At 63.5% G+C, this 16,635-nt stretch overlaps 3 protein-coding genes across 5 annotated transcripts; 2 read left to right on the top strand and 1 right to left on the bottom strand.

Annotated features, from left to right (window-relative positions):
• Positions 1-7: 7 nt before the first annotated feature.
• NDOR1 (NADPH dependent diflavin oxidoreductase 1) lies at positions 8-10,511 on the top strand. 3 transcript variants are annotated; one of them, XM_012784475.3, is made up of 14 exons: positions 8-284; positions 671-699; positions 5,411-5,508; positions 7,110-7,208; positions 7,295-7,396; positions 7,541-7,750; positions 8,060-8,181; positions 8,288-8,508; positions 8,581-8,688; positions 8,874-8,988; positions 9,100-9,246; positions 9,347-9,465; positions 9,562-9,656; positions 9,744-10,511. In XM_012784475.3, exons 1-14 carry the CDS (start codon positions 8-10, stop codon positions 9,886-9,888), a joined length of 1,887 nt encoding a protein of 628 aa, XP_012639929.2. In that variant the 3' UTR covers positions 9,889-10,511. The 3 variants fall into 3 exon arrangements, with proteins under 3 accessions (XP_012639929.2, XP_075865289.1, XP_012639928.1); XM_012784474.2 differs by having other exon boundaries at positions 58-284; positions 622-699; XM_076009174.1 differs by lacking the exon at positions 9,562-9,656.
• Positions 10,512-11,222: 711 nt separating this feature from the next.
• Positions 11,223-13,002, top strand: LOC142874329 (ring finger protein-like; the record flags this gene model as incomplete). The annotated part of the gene is made up of 1 exon (XM_076009175.1): positions 11,223-13,002. A coding segment is annotated over one exon (852 nt), but the record flags the coding sequence as incomplete, so codon positions are not given.
• A 392-nt stretch (positions 13,003-13,394) lies between these two features.
• Positions 13,395-15,008, bottom strand: RNF208 (ring finger protein 208). Its single transcript, XM_012784491.3, has one exon. It carries the CDS (start codon positions 14,400-14,402, stop codon positions 13,563-13,565), a length of 840 nt encoding a protein of 279 aa, XP_012639945.1. The 5' UTR covers positions 14,403-15,008; the 3' UTR covers positions 13,395-13,562.
• Between the last annotated feature and the right edge of the window lie 1,627 nt (positions 15,009-16,635).

Genomic DNA, 16,635 nt, shown 5'->3' with positions numbered 1-16,635 from the left:
GGACGCCATGCCCCGCCGGGCGCATCCCAATGGCGTCACTTCCGGCCGACGGCGGAAGGCGGAAGTCGCTGTGGTCAGTGTCCTGAGGCTTACTGAGCTGTCTGCCGGGTCTTCAAGTCTCGGTCCAGGGATCTCCAGGGCGCACCCCGATGCCCAGCTTGCAGCTTCTGGTGCTCTTCGGCAGCCAGACAGGCACTGCTCAGGATGTATCGGAGAGGCTGGGTCGCGAGGCCCGCCGCCGGCACCTCTGCTGCCGGGTGCAGGCCCTGGACTCCTATCCAGTGGTGAGGGCTCCCTAGGGCCTCGGCGAGGAGACGCCAGCAGGCCTGGCGTGCCCTCTCCTCACTATCGTCAACTCAAAAGGACTCGTGTTCTGTCTGATAGCGGGCTCTTCCCCTACGGAGGATTTAAGGGAAGGGGGACCTTGGGACGGCGGGGTTCTTTCAGTTTAGCACCTGGAGGAAGTTGAAGCCTGAAAGAGAAAAGGCAGGCTGGTGGCCAGGGTTGCTCACGTAGGGCCCTTTTCCCTATTGGCCTGAGCGAAAGAGAGGGGACCAGGTTTCAGGGAGGATGCCTGGTCATTTACAGCCCAAGGTCTTACACGTGTGTTTTTCTGTTGAGGTGAATCTGATTAACGAGCCTCTGGTGATATTTGTTTGTGCAACTACAGGCCAAGGAGACCCCCCTGACAACATGAAGGTAAGGCTGGCCTGATGTGGCTTCTCAGATCCCTGTCCTCAACCCTCACTCCATTTTCATTGCCTGAAGAGTCCTAAGAGCACAAGTAGTTGCCCTCCTATATCAGATGCACGTTAAAGGCAGATTAAGAGGATACCTTTGAGGCCGGGCGCGGTGGCTCACGCCTGTAATCCTAGCTCTCTGGGAGGCCGAGGGGGGCAGATTGCTCGAGGTCGGGAGTTCAAAACCAGCCTGAGCAAGAGCGAGACCCCGTCTTTACTATAAATAGAAAGAAACTAATTGGCCAACTAATATATATAGAAAAAATTAGCCGGGCATGGTGGCACATGCCTGTAGTCCCAGCTACTTGGGAGGCTGAGACAGAAGGATCGCTTGAGCCCAGGAGTCTGAGGTTGCTGTGAGCTAGGCTGACGCCACGGCACTCACTCTAGCCTAGGCAACAAAGTGAGACTCTGTCTCAAAAAAAAAAAAAAAAAAAAAAGAGGATACCTTTGGGTGGAGCTGGGGGCTCTGGTTGTCCTCTCTAATAAACTCTTTGTAGCCACCAAATAGCCTTTTTCTCCATTTTAGGCTTTCACATTTTTCCAGAGCTATGTCTGAATCTGCTCTGGGTCTTGTGTGTGTGTGTAGATTGTGTGACCTTCAGATAACATTGTTTAATTCTTTGAACATCTTTTGAGTACATATATTCCTGGCATGATCTGCTGGGAAGCCAACTGTGAACCCAACAGCCACATGTCTGCCCTCACAGATCTCACACGATAGCAGAAGCAACATATTGAATGGGCAGTGACAACATCAGGAAATACCTGTTGCTGGGGAAGTTGCTAGATGTTATGGGAGCATTGGTAAGGGGCATCTATCCGTATTTAGCCCAGCCTTGGGACTCAGAGCTTTTTGGAAGAAGACAGCATAGTTTGAGTCCTGAAGGATGAGTGGGGGCTACTCAGGCACCAGGGAAGAAGGAACAGGCTGTGCAGAGGAGGAAGTAGTTCAGGATGGCTGAGCCAAGGAGTGCACTGGGGGCAAGAGGGGAAAGGAAGAGAGGCAGGAAGCCAGGCCCAGTCCAAAGAGCCTGGGCAGCCACAGTAAGCCAGATGGGCTTGAAATGAAAGGCTGCGGACATGGGGATATGGGGGTGACACAGTCACGTTCATATTCTAGCAAGACCAGTACTTACCTGCAGGGGCACAGGTTGCAGGAGAGCAAGAATAACACCTAGAGGTACAGAACACAGGCAAGAGACCCTGGTGGTCTGAGATAGGCTAGTGGCAGAAGACAGAAGTGGACGCATTCCAGAGATGTTAGGAAGGTAGAACCAGCAGGACATCTAATTGAATGGATCTGTTAGATGAGAAAGAAGGCAGAATGAAGACAGGGATTTGGGCTCTGGAACCAGGATGGATGGTAGTTCTATGCGCAGAAACAGAGAACACGGAGGGGTGTGGAGAGTGGGGAGGACAGGGTGCCTGGAGACATCTAGGGTTGATGGTCTGAAGCTCCAAGTAGGATCCTAGGGTGGAGGCAGATATTCAGCAGTCCCCAACCTTTTTGGCACCAAGGACTGGTTTCTTTCTTTTTTTCTTTTGCCATTTAACATATCATAAGCAAGGACTGACTTCATAGAAGACAGTTTTTCCATGGACCAAAGGGGGTTAGGCACGGCTCAGGCAGTGATGCTCAGCCCGGATCCTAACAGGCATGGACTGGTACCGGGCCACTGCCACGGGGTTGGGAACCATAGTAGATGTTGAAGTGGCCAGAATACAGAGGTGTGAGAAAAGGAAGCTCTTCTGTCCCGTGAGGATAGGCTGTGCTGAACATTAGGGCATGGAAGGGCAGGAAAGTGGACAAGCAGCTGCAGGAGGGAGTGCACTGTCCCAAGGTAAAGGGCAGGGAGGCAGGTGTCCCAAAAGGACCACAGCATTTAAAGCTGTGCACAAGTCAAATAAGATGAGGCCTGAGAGGCGTCTGTGGGATTTATTGACAAAAGGATTCTTGGTGACATCAGGGAGAGCAGGTTTAGTGGCTCTTGAGGAGAGAAGCCAGATTACAAGAAATCTGCTAATAAGCGAGTGAGTAGAGAGAATATTTAGAGTAAGCATTTGAAACAAAAATTCTGGCTGCAAAAGGGCTAAGTAGTTAAAAAGAAGGTGTTTATCAGATGGGAGAGACTTGGCATGTTTCAGTGCTGGTGGGGGAAAGACTGGGCAGGAGGCTGAGGACCGACTGGGGACCGAGCTGGGATGACCTGAGCACAGGTGGGGATCTTCTCAACAGGGAGCCTGGCAGAGGGGAGCAAAGGCAGGAGGCGAGTGGCAGGATGCGGAGGACGCAGGGGTGGGAGAGGAGGGGGACTGGACCTCCCTGGAGTCTGAGCTGGGCTGGGCAGCCAGGTAGCCAATAGCACAAAGGTGAGGATGATTTGCTGGGACTTGGGTCAACAAAGGGAGTCTCAGGGATGAGTGCCCCCAGGAGAACACGAGGAGTGGGGAGCCAGCGTGGGCTGCCCTCCACCCCCACAGCAGGGATGGGAACTCCTGCAAGAGGCTGCAGACCCCAGGCCCAGGGACACGGAGGCAGGGGCAAGACTCCTCAGTGGCCATCCGTGTTCTGAACGGGAAGACCCCGGCCTCATTCCTGGGGTCCTTGCTGAGAAGGCTGCAGGTGAGGCGTGCACCCCAGGCAGTTGACAGGAGGGGTCTTCTCTGGAGAAACCGAAGTCCACAGTAAAAGGCCACGGACAAGGTGCCTGCCCCACTTCCTGGTGGAAAATCTCACTGGCTGAAGGGCTCATCCACAAGGTTTTCTTTTAGTTTCTTAAGTACAAATAGGCCACAAAGAATCACCACATTGCCAAAGGAAGGACCCAGTGAAAGGCAGAGACCAAGAGAAACTCACACGGACCTTGGAGGAGCAAGGACAAGCAGAGGCCAGACCAGCTGCGATCCTCTCTGCAGAGGACATGGCCCCCATGTGACAACATGGCAAGGCCAGCAGCACGAGAACAGGGGAAAGCTGGAGGCTCAGGAACGGTTCTTTAAGGAGACATCAAAAAACTTTAAAAGACTGGAAGATAAAGTTGAGAAATCCTCTCAGAAAGTATAATAAAAAGTTAGATAGAAAATGGAAGAAAGACATAAAAATTTGAAGATCGTTCCAGTAGGTCAGAAAGAGAAAACAACGTTGGGGAGGAAATTATCGAGGAAAATAACAGAATGTCCCTGAACTGAAGTCTCCAGCCCGAGAGAGCTAGTTTTGTGCCTGGGAAGGGCCCCCACCAGGAGCGCCACTGTGGGTGTTAGCTGTTGGGGACAAAGGAAGTGCCCTGCACACTCAAAGGGGCGGTGGCGCCAGGCTGGAAGAGCCCAGAGCAAAGCAGCTTCTGCAGGAGGAGGGTTTTCAGTCTGCAACGTGCCCAGCCGACCTGTCGATCCAACGTGAGGGAAAGTCAAGCCACCTGCGAGCAGGAAGGGCCATGGAAATTACCTTTCCTGAACCCTTTCTCAGGAAGAGGTGCTCTACCGAGATCAGCAGGAAAGAGGGCCTCTCCCCAGGAGAGCTAGCAAGGGCCCACGGAGGCCAGAGGCAGAGCGTGTTTGCTCTCACGGGTGGTCCAAGGCCCGTGGATGAAGCTACGTGCCTGACAGAGCCAGAGTCTATTCACCCACAGTGTGGTCCGGGGGTCCCCGCTGTCACCTCCGTGCTTGTCTGCAGAAAGGGGCCCTGGGGGGTTGGTGAAGACGGAGTGGACAGAGGCTGTGCTGGGGGCTTAGGGTCACCCTGGCTGAAGGTCAAGGAGGAGACAGGCCTCTGCACACCAGGGAGACCCCTGCAGAGGGAGGTGTGGAGGGGAGGCACTGTCATCTGGACCCGCCTGGGAAGAAGAAGGGCATGTCATGGGCACCCGGACCTCTGGGGTCTGGGCACAGGATAGACCCCCTGGAGCAGAGGGAGGCCCACACTCTGGCTGGGGGATGACAGACAGGTAGGGGTCCCTATGGGGAAGGGGGCAGCTGGGGAGCAGGTCCAGAGCAAGGGAGGAGAAGGGGTGTGGGCAGAGCCTCTTCATGGTGGCCTGGGGCCCGTTGGGGTGGGGAGTTCTGAGGGAGAGAAGACTGACAGCTCAGCCCTTCCCGTGTCCATGGGGCACGGGTGATGGTCGTGGGTGGAGAGCTAAGCGGCCCTTGGGACACAGGAATCTCAGCGTGAGGGAAGAGAGCGGCCAAGGGGAGGCTGATGGGGAGCAGACGCGCCCACCAGCGCTGGAGCCCAGAGGCCGGGGTTGTCCTGGACGTGCCACCTTCACCAGCCTCTGCCCCGTCAGCTATGCCCCGCTGATGGAGTCACCTCCCAGCGCCTCTGCGGCTCTGGGGGTCGCTTTCTTCTCTGTTATGGCTTCGTGCATTTTCTCAAACTTCTTGCCATTGTAATAGAATAAAAAGAAAAGGTTTTATTGCTTTAACAACATGAAACTCTCAAGGAGCAGGAGGGCACGGCACCCTGGGAAGGGCCTCTGCTCAGGCTTGGAGCTCAGGGGTGCCCAGCCTCCCACAGGCAGGGTGGGCCCTGGTCTTGCTGGGCCCTGGGCCAGCCCTATCCTGCAGGCCCTGCCCCCAGCTCTGTGGATTCCGTGAGACCCTCCCTCCCTCCCAGCTACAGGGCGGGCCCAGAGTCGGGAACTCTAACTCGGGGTTTCCTCTGGCTGTAGAACTTCTGGAGGTTTATATTCCGGAAGAACCTGCCCTCCACCTCCCTCTGTCGAATGGACTTTGCTGTCCTGGGCCTCGGGGACTCCTCATACGCCAAGTGAGTAGCGGCGGGTGGACGCGCTGGCCCGGTGCTCTGGCCGGTAAGAGGTGCTCGGGGGAGGGCGGGTCGGCCTCTGCAGGCCACGTGGTCCCTGAGTGGCTCTGACTTCGAGTTCTCACCCATGGGTGCTCCCCAGTGGGCCACTTGGTGCATGACATGGGGACACAGAGGGGAAGTAGGCAGGGTGGCAGAGTGCCACCGCTGGACCTGGGCCGTCACATCACAGCCCATAACAAAAGTCAGCAGAGGCCTGGCGCGGTGGCTCGCGCCTGTAATCCTAGCACTCTGGGAGGCCAAGGGGGGCGGATCGCTCAAGGCCAGGAGTTTGAAACCAGCCTGAGCAAGAGCGAGGCCCCATCTCTACTATAAATAGAAAGAAATTAATTGGCCAACTAATACATATAGAAAAAATTAGCTGGGCATGGTGGCGCATGCCTGTAGTCCCAGCTACTCGGGAGGCTGAGGCAGTAGGATTGCTTGAGCCCAGGAGTTTGAGGTTGCTGTGAGCTAGGCTGACGCCACGGCACTCACTCTAGCCTGGGCAACAAAGCAAGACTCTGTCTCCAAAAAAAAAAAAAAAAAAAAAATCAGCAGAGACTTAGCTGGCGCTATCCCCCACTTTTACAAAAACATGTAGCTCGGGGGGCCGGGCGCTGTGGCTCACCCCTGTAATCCTAGCACTCTGGGAGGCTGAGGCGGGTGGATTGCTTGAGTTCAGGAGTTTGAGACCAGCCTGAGCAGAGCAAGACCCCCGTCTCTACTAAAAATAGAAAGAAATTAGTCAAACAAGTAAAAATACAAAAAATTAGCCGGGCATGGTGACACATGCCTGTAGTCCCAGATACTCAGGAGGCTGAGGCAGGAGGATCGCTTGAGCCCAGGAGTTTGAGGTTGCTGTGAGCTAGGCTGACGCCAAGGCTGATGCCTAGCCTGGGCAACAGAATGAGACAATGTCTCAAAAAAAAAAAACACAAAAAAACGTAGTGCGAGACATTCGTGACGTAGGGCACCTGTGGAGGACACGCTGCCCTCCTGGCAGGAGGACCACCTGCGGATTTTCTCTTTCAGCATTGTCACAACACACACCTGCACCCCCAAGCAGGGAGTAGCATCGCTTTGCATGATTTCCTGAGGAAATAAAGAGGGGTTTGTGTTCAAGGGTGCAGGTGGCATCTTAAGACACCAAAACTTTGAAAGCCGCTTGACCGCCCAAGCAGGGACCAGGGGCTGTTGAGCGCTGCGTGGCCAAAGCTGTGTGCGAGGCAGGGGTCCCCGTCGCTTCAGGCCAACAGGACAGAAAACAGGGAAAGGGGTGGCAACATCGCACATTTGTGCTGGGAGGTTTTGTTCTCCGTGTGGCGTGATATTCGTGTTGGTGGCGTGCACGGGCACGGGGAGGGGGGGACAGAGGGGGTCCGACTGCCGACAGCGTTCCCTGAAAAAGGTGGGTTACAAGGACCAAGTTCCGCCTTCATGAGCCAAATCGAGAAACAGCCGGCCCCCCGGGAAGATGCCTGGTCACTCCTCGCTCCCCCTGGTCCGCTGAGGAGCGACCCAAGCCCTGGCTGGGTCCAGAGCCGGCCTCGCTGTCTCCACAGGTACAACTTCGTGGCCAAGAAGCTGCACCGGCGGCTGCTGCAGCTCGGGGGCAGCGCCCTCCTGCCCGTGTGCCTGGGCGACGACCAGCACGAGCTGGGGTGAGTCTGCGGGAGGCGGTGTCCACCTCCCTGGCTCTGGCCCGGCGGGGGCAGGTCTGCTCAGGCCAGGGCCCACTCTCTCCCAGACCTGATGCTGCTGTCGACCCCTGGCTGCGGGACTTGTGGGAGAAAGTGCTAAAGCTGTGCCCGGTGCCTCGAGGCCTCGCCGTGATCCCCCCTGGAGTCCCGTGAGTGTGGGCCTTGGGTCACCCCCCAGTGGTGCCGCAGACCCAGCCTGGCCTTGGGGACCTCGCCCTGGGTCCCTCCGAGGTGTGGGCCAGTGGCCCCTGGGGAGAGAAGGCCCTGCCCTGACTCGAGACACCTCCCTGCAGCCTGCCCTCCAAGTTCACCCTGCACTTCCTCCAAGAGGCTCCCGGCACGTGCTCCGAGGAACAGAGGGCGGCCAGCCCGGTCTCCCAAGGGCCCCCGACAGAGCTGCAGCCCTTCCTGGCACCCGTGGTCTCCAACCAGAGGGTCACCGGCCCCTCGCACTTCCAGGACGTTCGGCTGATTGATTTCGACATCACGGGCTCCGGCATCAGGTGAGGGGGCCGAGCACAGCCTGGGACGCCAGCGCGGGCAGAGGGTCTCCTGGGGCCAACAGGGTGTGGAGGCGCCCCAGGGAGCCTGGGAGGGCAGCATGAGGAGGGGCTGTGGACCTGGGGTGCAGAAGATCTGCCAGAGCTGGGGAGGAGGCAGCCTGCAGGGAGGCTGGGGCCAGGCTGCAGAGACAACGGCTCCCGCCTGAGGACCCCCAGCGCTCCTGGGACACTCACGTCCTCCCTCCGCAGTCTCCCCCAGCCCCCGCGCCCCTCCCACACAGTCCTCACAGCCCCGTGGCATCCCCACAGCTTTGCCGCTGGCGACGTGGTGCTGATCCAGCCCTCGAACTCGGCCGCCCACGTGCAGCAGTTCTGCCAGGTGCTGGGCCTGGACCCCGACCGGTGCTTCACGCTGCAGCCACGGGAGGCAGGTGCGCCCCGGCCGAGGCCGGCCTTGCCATCCGCCGTCCCCCACACCCTCAGCCCCCACCGAGGGCCTGGCCCGAGCCCACGGGGGTCTTCTGCTCACCACTGCAGGCGTCCCCTGCCCCCCAGGGCTGCCCCAGCCCTGCTCCGTGCAGCACCTCGTGACCCAGTACCTGGACATTGCCAGCGTCCCCCGCCGCTCCTTCTTCGAGCTCCTGGCCTGTCTGTCCGCCCATGAGCTGGAGCGGGAGAAGCTGCTGGAGTTCAGCTCTGCCCAGGGCCAGGAGGAGCTCCACGAGTACTGCAGCCGCCCCCGCAGGACAGTCCTGGAGGTGAGGCCGGCCTCGGGGCGGGTGCTGGGTGCCGGGTCCCGAGCCGTGGCCACACTGAGACTCTGTCCCCAGGTGCTGTGTGACTTCCCGCACACGGCTGGCGCCATCCCACCAGACTACCTGTTGGACCTTATCCCCGCGATCCGGCCTCGCGCCTTCTCCATCGCCTCCTCTCTGCTGGTGAGGCCTGGGGGCGGAGCCAGGACCGGCCTCAGGAAAACTGGGTTCACGGCCCAACTGCCCTCTGGCCAGGAGGCGCTCCCCTGCCCAGGACGAACCCGGGTGGCGCCGGTGGCCCAGGCAGCGGGCGGGGCGGTCTCCCCGAGCAGGATACCCACTGGTCCTCACCCCCTTCCCTGCTCCAGGCGCACCCCTCGAGGCTGCAGATCCTCGTGGCCGTGGTGCAGTACCAGACCCGCCTCAGGGAGCCCCGCCGCGGCCTCTGCTCCTCCTGGCTGGCGTCCCTGGACCCTGGACGAGGTGACCCTGCTCCCAGGGGACCTGTGGCCCAGGGTTCCTGTTCCCCTGTGCCCACAACAACGCTGGATCTTTCCAGCTTCTTCATGCCTCCTCCTCCTCCTCCCGCCGCAGGAGCCGTGCGGGTGCCCCTGTGGGTGCGGCCTGGGGGCCTGGCCTTCCCGGAGACGCCGGACACACCTGTGATAATGGTGGGGCCGGGCACCGGGGTGGCCCCCTTCCGAGCAGCCATCCAGGAGCGTGTGGCCCAGGGCCGGACCGGTGAGCGCACTGGGGTCCCAGCGCAGGGCCAGGGCCAGGCGGGTCCGACTGAGCCTCCAGGGCCTGTGTCCTGACTTGAGACCGCCCTGCATGCCCCCAGGAAACGTCTTGTTTTTTGGCTGCCGCTGGCGGGACCAGGACTTCTACTGGGAGGCGGAGTGGCAGGAGCTGGAGAGGAAGGGCTGCCTGACCCTGGTCACGGCCTTCTCCCGGGAGCAGGTGGGTGTGCCTGGGAGCCGGGGGCTGCGGGGGGGCGGGGGAGGCGGGGGCGGGGGCTGTTCAGGCTCAGCCACCTGCCCGTCTCCCGCCCCGCAGGAGCGGAAGGTGTACGTGCAGCACCGGCTCCGGGAGCTCGGGCCGCTCGTGTGGGAACTGCTGGACCGCAGGGGCGCCTGCTTCTACCTGGCAGGGTGAGCCGGGCCTGGCGTGTGGCAGGAGTGGGCACAGCCCCGCCCCCGGGTTTCAGCCTCACTGACCCTGTGTGCACCCTCCTCCAGCAACGCCAAGTACATGCCGGCCGACGTCTCGGAAGCCCTGACGTCCATCTTCCAGGAGGAGGGCGGGCTCTCTGGCCCCGACGCGGCCGCCTACCTGGCCAGGCTCCAGCGGACGCTGCGCTTCCAGACTGAGACGTGGGCCTGAGGCGCTGTCCGGCAGCCCACACCCAGGCTGGTGGCCGTCCTCCAGGCCCAGGGAAGGGAGTCCAGAGGGAAGCACCTGGCAGAGGGACCACTGTCACCTCCAGGCCTGGTCTGGGCCCAGAGTCCTCTCAGACCAGGCCTGGGGCTTGCACACCCCGCTGGTCAGGACTCCCTGCACACGGTCACACCCCCTTGGCCCCTGAGTCCCAGCCTCTCAGCCCTGGCCTCACTGCAGCCTCCGTGGGCCCCTCCCCTCCCTCCCCTCACCCTGACACGCATCTCTGTGTCCATGTCCCCCCCGACCTGGTCAGGGAGGTGCCCTGGGCAGCACCACCCGCACAGGTACAGTGACCCAGGAAGGCATCTGCAGCCTGCTGAGCCCTCTGAGGTGGTGCAGGGTCCCTACAAGGCCGCACTGGTCCTCTCTGCCCTGGGGACTCCCTGGGCACTCCCGCTGCAGCCTGCTGTCATCCCAGTCACCCCTGACACCTGCAGGGCTCAGACAAGGGCAGGGGTGGGGGGTGGGGCCTGGCTTCCTAAGACGCAGTGGGAGGGCCCAGGCCAGCGCAGCCCCTTCCTCTCCTGGTTCTAGGAAAGCCTCGCAGTAAATGACGCCTCCTGGTGGCTGCTTGTGACGTGTGCTTTCTTCCTTCCTCGGGCTCCCCCTGGGTGGTGGGCGGGTGGGTGGGCCCATAGCTCGGAGGAAGCCACCGAGTGTGGCGGTGCCCCTGCATGTGCCTGTGTCACTGCTCAACACCTTTGCCTGGGTTGCTGCTGCAACTTTGCTGTCTGATTCTAACATGGTGAGCGCCTACTGTTTCCACTGTGAACTCAAGGCTTGGAGGCACCTATTGTTTCCATTGTGAACTTACAGCTTGGAGGGTCAGCCAAGCTCTGTCGGGCTCTGGTGGCCAAGTGGGGGTGACCGGCAGAAGGGCCCTGGTGAGGTGCTGGGAGGGCCCCAGCCAGGCTGGCGTGCACCATCCCTGCCCTGCCTGGGAGCAGGCCCACGCCCAGAGCAAGGGGCACGGCCGGGAGGGGTGCAGTGGAGGCATTGTCCCGCCTCTGGGAGGGGCCTTTGGTGCTGGGAGGGAAAATCCTGTTGGAGGAGTCCGGCAGGCCGGCCCACATCACCCCGTAGAGCCTGTTTGTCAGTCTGTCAGTCACTGGCACAGGATTAGACGAGGCTCAGGCCAGATCTGGCCGGGGACGGTGCTGTGTGGGCCCGGGAGCCACTGGAGCTGGCACGCCTGCTGGGCCCAAGCGAAGTTTACTTCCAGCCTGGAGGAGGTCAGTGCTGGAGCCCAGACTGCCCACCCCTGAGCGCCACACTGACCTCCCGCCTTAACCACTCCTGCCGCCGCCCTGGGGTCCCCACCCTCCTATCCTGGCTCCTGCAGCCCCGCTGACTGCAGCTCTGAGCCCTCCAGTCCACCTGGGGCCCCTCTGGGCCCTGAGCACCTGGCTCCACTGTCCCAGGTGCCAGCGAGTGAAGGAGATGGCCTCGGGGTCCCCCAGGGTGCCAGGACCACATACAGGGAGCCCCTGCTGGGGCTCCCCGCCATAGCCAGGGTGGGTGCCTGGGCCCTGCCAGCCGGGGAGGAGGGGGAGGAGCAGGAGGCAGCAGGGCGGGGGCAGGAGGAGGAGTGCCCCATCTGCACGGAGCCCTACGGGCCACAGGAGCACTGCCTGGCCCTGCTGAACTGCGGCCACGGCCTGTGTTCGGGCTGCCTCCACCAGCTGCTGGGTATGGCCCCCAGCTCGGACCTGGGCCGCGTGCGCTGCCCGCTGTGCCGCCAGAAGACGCCCATGCCCGAGTGGGAGATCTGCCAGCTGCAGGAGGAGCTGCTGCAGGCCGATGGGCCCTCACGCCCACCGCCCCGAGATACCCCGGTGCCCCGCCACCCTGGCCCTTGGCCCTGGGGCTCCCTGGAGCACCGCTACCAGCTACGCTTCCTGGCAGGCCCCGGGGGCGGCCGGGGCTGCCTGCCCTTCCTGCCCTGCCCACCCCGCCTGAGTGCCTGGCTCTGGGCGCTGCGGGAGCGCGGGCCCTGTGCCCGCCGCCTGGCACTGCTGAGCCTGCTGGCCCTCGAGCTGCTGGGGCTGGGGCTCATCGCCATGCCGCTCATGCTGCTGGGGTTGCTCCTTATGCTCCTGAACCGCTCCAGCCACCAGGCAGCACCCTGACCACCCTCACGCCCACGTCCCCACACCTGGGTGCTGTGAGGCCTGATGCTCGGGCAGAAAAACCCAAGGTTGCACCCAGGGCACTGGCCTTCAGTCAAGGCCTTCTGTCGCTGGACCAGGGCCCAGGCCTACCCCGGGGGCCAGCCCCTGCCAGAGAGTCGCCCTGCTGCCCAGACACCAGCCGCGCCCAAGGACACCGGTGACCAAGGACAGCTGCTGGAGGAGGCCAGCCAGCAGGAAGGTGTGCAAGCAGGGCCCCATGCACCTGGTGGAGGGAGGTCACCGCACTGGCTATGACTGCCACCGGGCCACACCTCCACCTCCAGAGGCCCAAGCACAATGGACACAAAAGTGCACAGAGCTCCAGCAGTGAGTTCCAGGGAGAGGGCAGGGGCTGCATGGCCTTGCCCACTCTGGGTCCCAGACAAAGGTCAGTGTGTGTCTCTGAAGGCCAGAGCTGCCAGGGAGTTGGTGCCAGCCTGTGCTGCAAGGGACAATGGCCCACCCAGGCTTGGGGACCTGAGGGTGCCAGGCCCAAGCCATGGCTCTTCCCCAACTGCCTGCACAACCTCACACTGCCAAGCCTGAGATCTTCATCTGAAGGACGGAGATGTCCAAAGCCCACCTCATGGGATTGGTTGGTGACGTGGTGCAAGATGGGGTGTAGCAGGCTGAGTGCTGTGCCTGGCACAAGAGCGACTCTCAGTAAACAGTGGCTGCTCTAAGTACCATTGTCATGACTGCCCTGTCCTCCCCACAGGCAGGCTCTCCTCATGCCACCCTGCAAAGGTCCCTCCTCCAAACCCAGGTGGTCTGCATGTCAGACAGGAGGACCCCAGTCCTCATTCCCCTGCCACGATCTCAGCCAGCCTTTGTCCAAGGCCGTCCCCACACAGTCTTGGAAGACCCAGCAGGCGCTCAGGGCCAGCTGAGCACCAGGAGGGACGTCAACTGACCTGCACCCCCATGCGGGCGCCCCCCCCCCACCTACCACCACTGTCGGCCGGTGCAGAGGATGCATCCTCTGTTTGTCCAGCTGGGCTCGTTCTGCAAACCCACCCAGAGCCCTTCTGGGTGCCCACAAGTAGCTCTGCACCTGTAGGTATTTGCACACACGCTCACAGCCAGGCCCAGCCCTCCGGAGCTGCGTGCTCAGCCCAGCCTGGCCTCCAGTGAGCAGAGCGGGCCAGCCCTGAATGCTCTGGGCCTCCCTCTGATGGCTCCAGGCTGGACACTGCCTGGACTGCAGCCCTGGGCACCCACCCTAGGCCCAACCTGGGCACAGCCCACAGGAGCAAGCTTCAGTCCAGGGAACAGGTGCAAACTTTGGCAGAGTTTTAATGGCAAAGTTGGCTGTAGCGACAATGCCACGCAGGGTGTGGCCAGAAGCCACGGTGGGCGAGGAAGGGTCAGCGGGCGGCGGGGCAGGGCCAGGTCCCCGAAGGAGCGGCGAGCAAGGACCAGCGGGCAGCGGTGGGCGGGTGGGCGCTACATGATGGAGCAGGCGGACAGCGGGTTCCGCACGTGGCAGGTGCACGCAGCCCCACAGTACTGCCGGAAGGTCTGATAGCAGCTGCCCTCGGGCTCACCCCCCCACTGGCCGCCGCTGGGGGCTGTCAGCGCCTCAGGCGGCAGGCGGCTCAAGATGGACGTGTTGACAGCCAGTGCGGCCAGGCCGTAGTCGGTGAAGAGCACAGTCTCACGGCGGCAGGTGGGACAGGAGATGAACTTGTACTTGGGGCAAGACTCATAGAGAATCTGCAGGCACTGCTCACACACAGAGTGCAGGCAAGAGAGCACGCGGGGACGCCGCTGGGTGACGTTGTACGTGTGCCCACAGGTGGGGCATTCCAGGGGCTCGCCGCCTGCTGCCGCCACAGAAGGAGCCGTGGAGGCAGTGGGGCCAGGCCGAATCACGTACTGATTCACAATGACCTCGTCCGCCGGCGCCACTCGGGGGAAGCCCAGCTCCGCGCTGCCCTTCCGGGGCCTCCGTGGCAGGGGTGGGGTGTGGGGTGCCCCTTCCAAGGCAGGCATGTCTCCCCCACATGCCTGGTTGACAATGATCTCTGTGTCTGAGGGCCAGGCACGCTTGGGTGCCAGAGTGGGGGTGGGCCGGGGGGCAGATGGGAAGCAGGGAGCAGCCGCTGGTAGTTCAGGGAACTTTTCAGGGTGGACGATCTTCATGGCCTCCATCTTGAGGATGACATGGGGGCCCTTCAGGCAGGACATGAGGAGGCCTGGCCAGCCACTGCCCGCCTCCGGCCCAGGGTCAGCGGGCATCCGGCTTTCTCCAGTCAGACTGGATGTTTGGGTGGGTGGGGGCATTGGGTGGGGCTGGGGGGAAGGAGAGGGGGCAGCATCCTGGTCCTGCCAGGCCTGGTGGGGACCCCGGCCGCCCCGTGGACTCCTAGGGGTGGCCGGCAAGAGCTGGGGGGGCAGGGCCCCCCCCAGTGGCCACAGTGGCTTTTCTGGTCCAGTCCTGGGAGGAGGAGGAAGGGGTGCGGGAGGGGGAGGCAGGCAGGGGTAGGGGGGTGTGGGGGGCTGCCCCGGGCTGCGGGTCTGGCCCAGGGCTTCACCCAGGGTCTCTGGCTGCTGAGGCTGACGAGGGGGTGTGGGGGGGGCTCCCCCAGCAGCCGAGGTCAGCAGTCCCCGGGCCGGGACATCGGGGCAGGTGGGGACTAGGTGGGCCCCATGGCTCCAAGGCAGGGCGCCCAGGGAAGGCAGCTAGCCTGAGCCCTGGCTGCAGGAGGACCCGGGCGGCAGGCTCCGCGGCAGGAGCAGAGGAGAGGCCTGGGCCAGGCCTGAGCTGCAGGTGAGAGACAGCGTGAGGGCAGCGCCCGAGCCCACGCCCACCCCCGCTCCCACCTCCCCCTGCACAAAGGACCAGGCACCGACCTCTGACCCTGACCTCAGCCATGGGATCCCGACCTCCGCTGGACTCAGAACCCAACCCCCTCCCCGGTCCCCGCCTCCAAGGCCAGACGCACCTTCCCGAGGACTGACCCCTGCCAGGGTGGGGAAGGGCGACGAGTCCAACCCCCGCCCCGCCCCCGCTCACCTGCCCCAGCCTGGCGTCCGCGGGCCACGCGCCGCCGCCGCAGAGGTTGTCTCAAAGGCAGGCCTGGATGCGGTGCCCGCGCCTGGGCCCGGCAGCTCCGGGGGCTCCGGCTGCTCCCGCGGCGGCCGCGGCGACCTCGGGCGGTGGCGGGGCCGCGGGCGGCACCCAGGGGCGCGGGGCGCTGGGCTCGGCGCAGCGCGGCGGCGGCGGCGGTGGCGGCGGCGGCGGCAGGTGCGTGCGGAGCGTGGCGCGCTCTGCGGCGGAGGCGCGGGGACCGCAGTGCGCGCGGCGCCCGCCCGCGCCCGCAGCGCCACCCCCCCAGTCTGGGGACCCGCGCGGGGTCCGCGGGGCGGGGCCAGTCGCCCGGCCGCCCCTCTGTCCGCTCAGGCCCCCGCGTCGCCCCAGCCCTCCTCTCCTCTCCTGGCTTGCCCTGTCCTGGCCAGCACCCCTCCACCAGTTCTGGAAGGGAGTCCTGCTCTCCTTCCTTGTGGTGCCAAGCTCCACGATGCTGGAGGGGGAGGGGAGGAGACCCGCAAGTGGGTCCCAGGAAAACTGGCTCCCGGGGCCCCACCCTGAACCACCCTAACCCTAACCCTAACCCTCCCTGCCTGCCCTTCCTGCCAGCCCCAGTGGGCACGCCCGGGGGGTTCAGTGCCCAGCCTGCCCAGAACTGGCGGCTCGGAGAAGGCAAGGTGCCCTCGAGCGGATGAGTGGAGGTGGGCGAGCAGACGCCAGAGGTGGACAGGGCGGGTCGGGCGTCAGCAGAAGGCTCGGGGGACAGTGGACACACCGGGGATGGGATTCTGCAGAAGACCAAGCAGACACCTGGGCAGGTGCGCAGGCCGCAGCCCAGCGGAGGGCGGCCCTCGGGGGACACACACCCTCGGAGGACACACCCTCGGCATGCCCCCCGCTCAGGCGTGCACAGGCCGCATCCTTTCCTGCTTCCCCCGCTGGCCGCCCACAGCCACGTGCTGTGCTGCCACTTCTGTGACCAGCGCTGGGCCCTGCCCTTGGCCCTGGACAGTCCTGGCCCCTTCGGGCCACAGCGCTCTCTGTGAAGGCAGCCAGCGCCGGGCTCTGAGCAGGGCCTAGGGCCGGCGGGCCGGAGCGCGCGTGGGTGGACGGGCTGCAGGTGCCTGCCAGGGCCTGTTTCGGGCGCTCTGGGGGACCCGCGCCCGGGGACTGGGCGCACCCCGCTAGAGCAGTGACGGGAGCACCGCCCAGGGCGGTGGGGGCCCTACGGGGCCTTGGCGTGACCCGGGGGCAACTGAGGCAGGCTAGGCCAGAGCGGGCTCGAAGCCCACCCTACGCCGCAGGCTCTGCTCTCCGACCCACCGAGCAGGCCCCGCCCCCTCCGTGAGGCCCCGCCCCTGTCAGGAGGCCCCGCCCACACGGGCGAGGCCCCGCCCAACCCGGGCCTCCCCGCCGGGCCACTCGGAGCTGGGGCAGCCCGGGCCGAGGATCAGGTCTTCCGAACCGGGTCTTTTGGGAAACCCT

The sequence above is a fragment of the Microcebus murinus genome, chromosome 12, assembly GCF_040939455.1.
Source record: "Microcebus murinus isolate Inina chromosome 12, M.murinus_Inina_mat1.0, whole genome shotgun sequence".
NCBI lineage: Eukaryota > Metazoa > Chordata > Mammalia > Primates > Cheirogaleidae > Microcebus > Microcebus murinus.
This window is presented reverse-complemented; position numbering and strand designations above follow the sequence as displayed.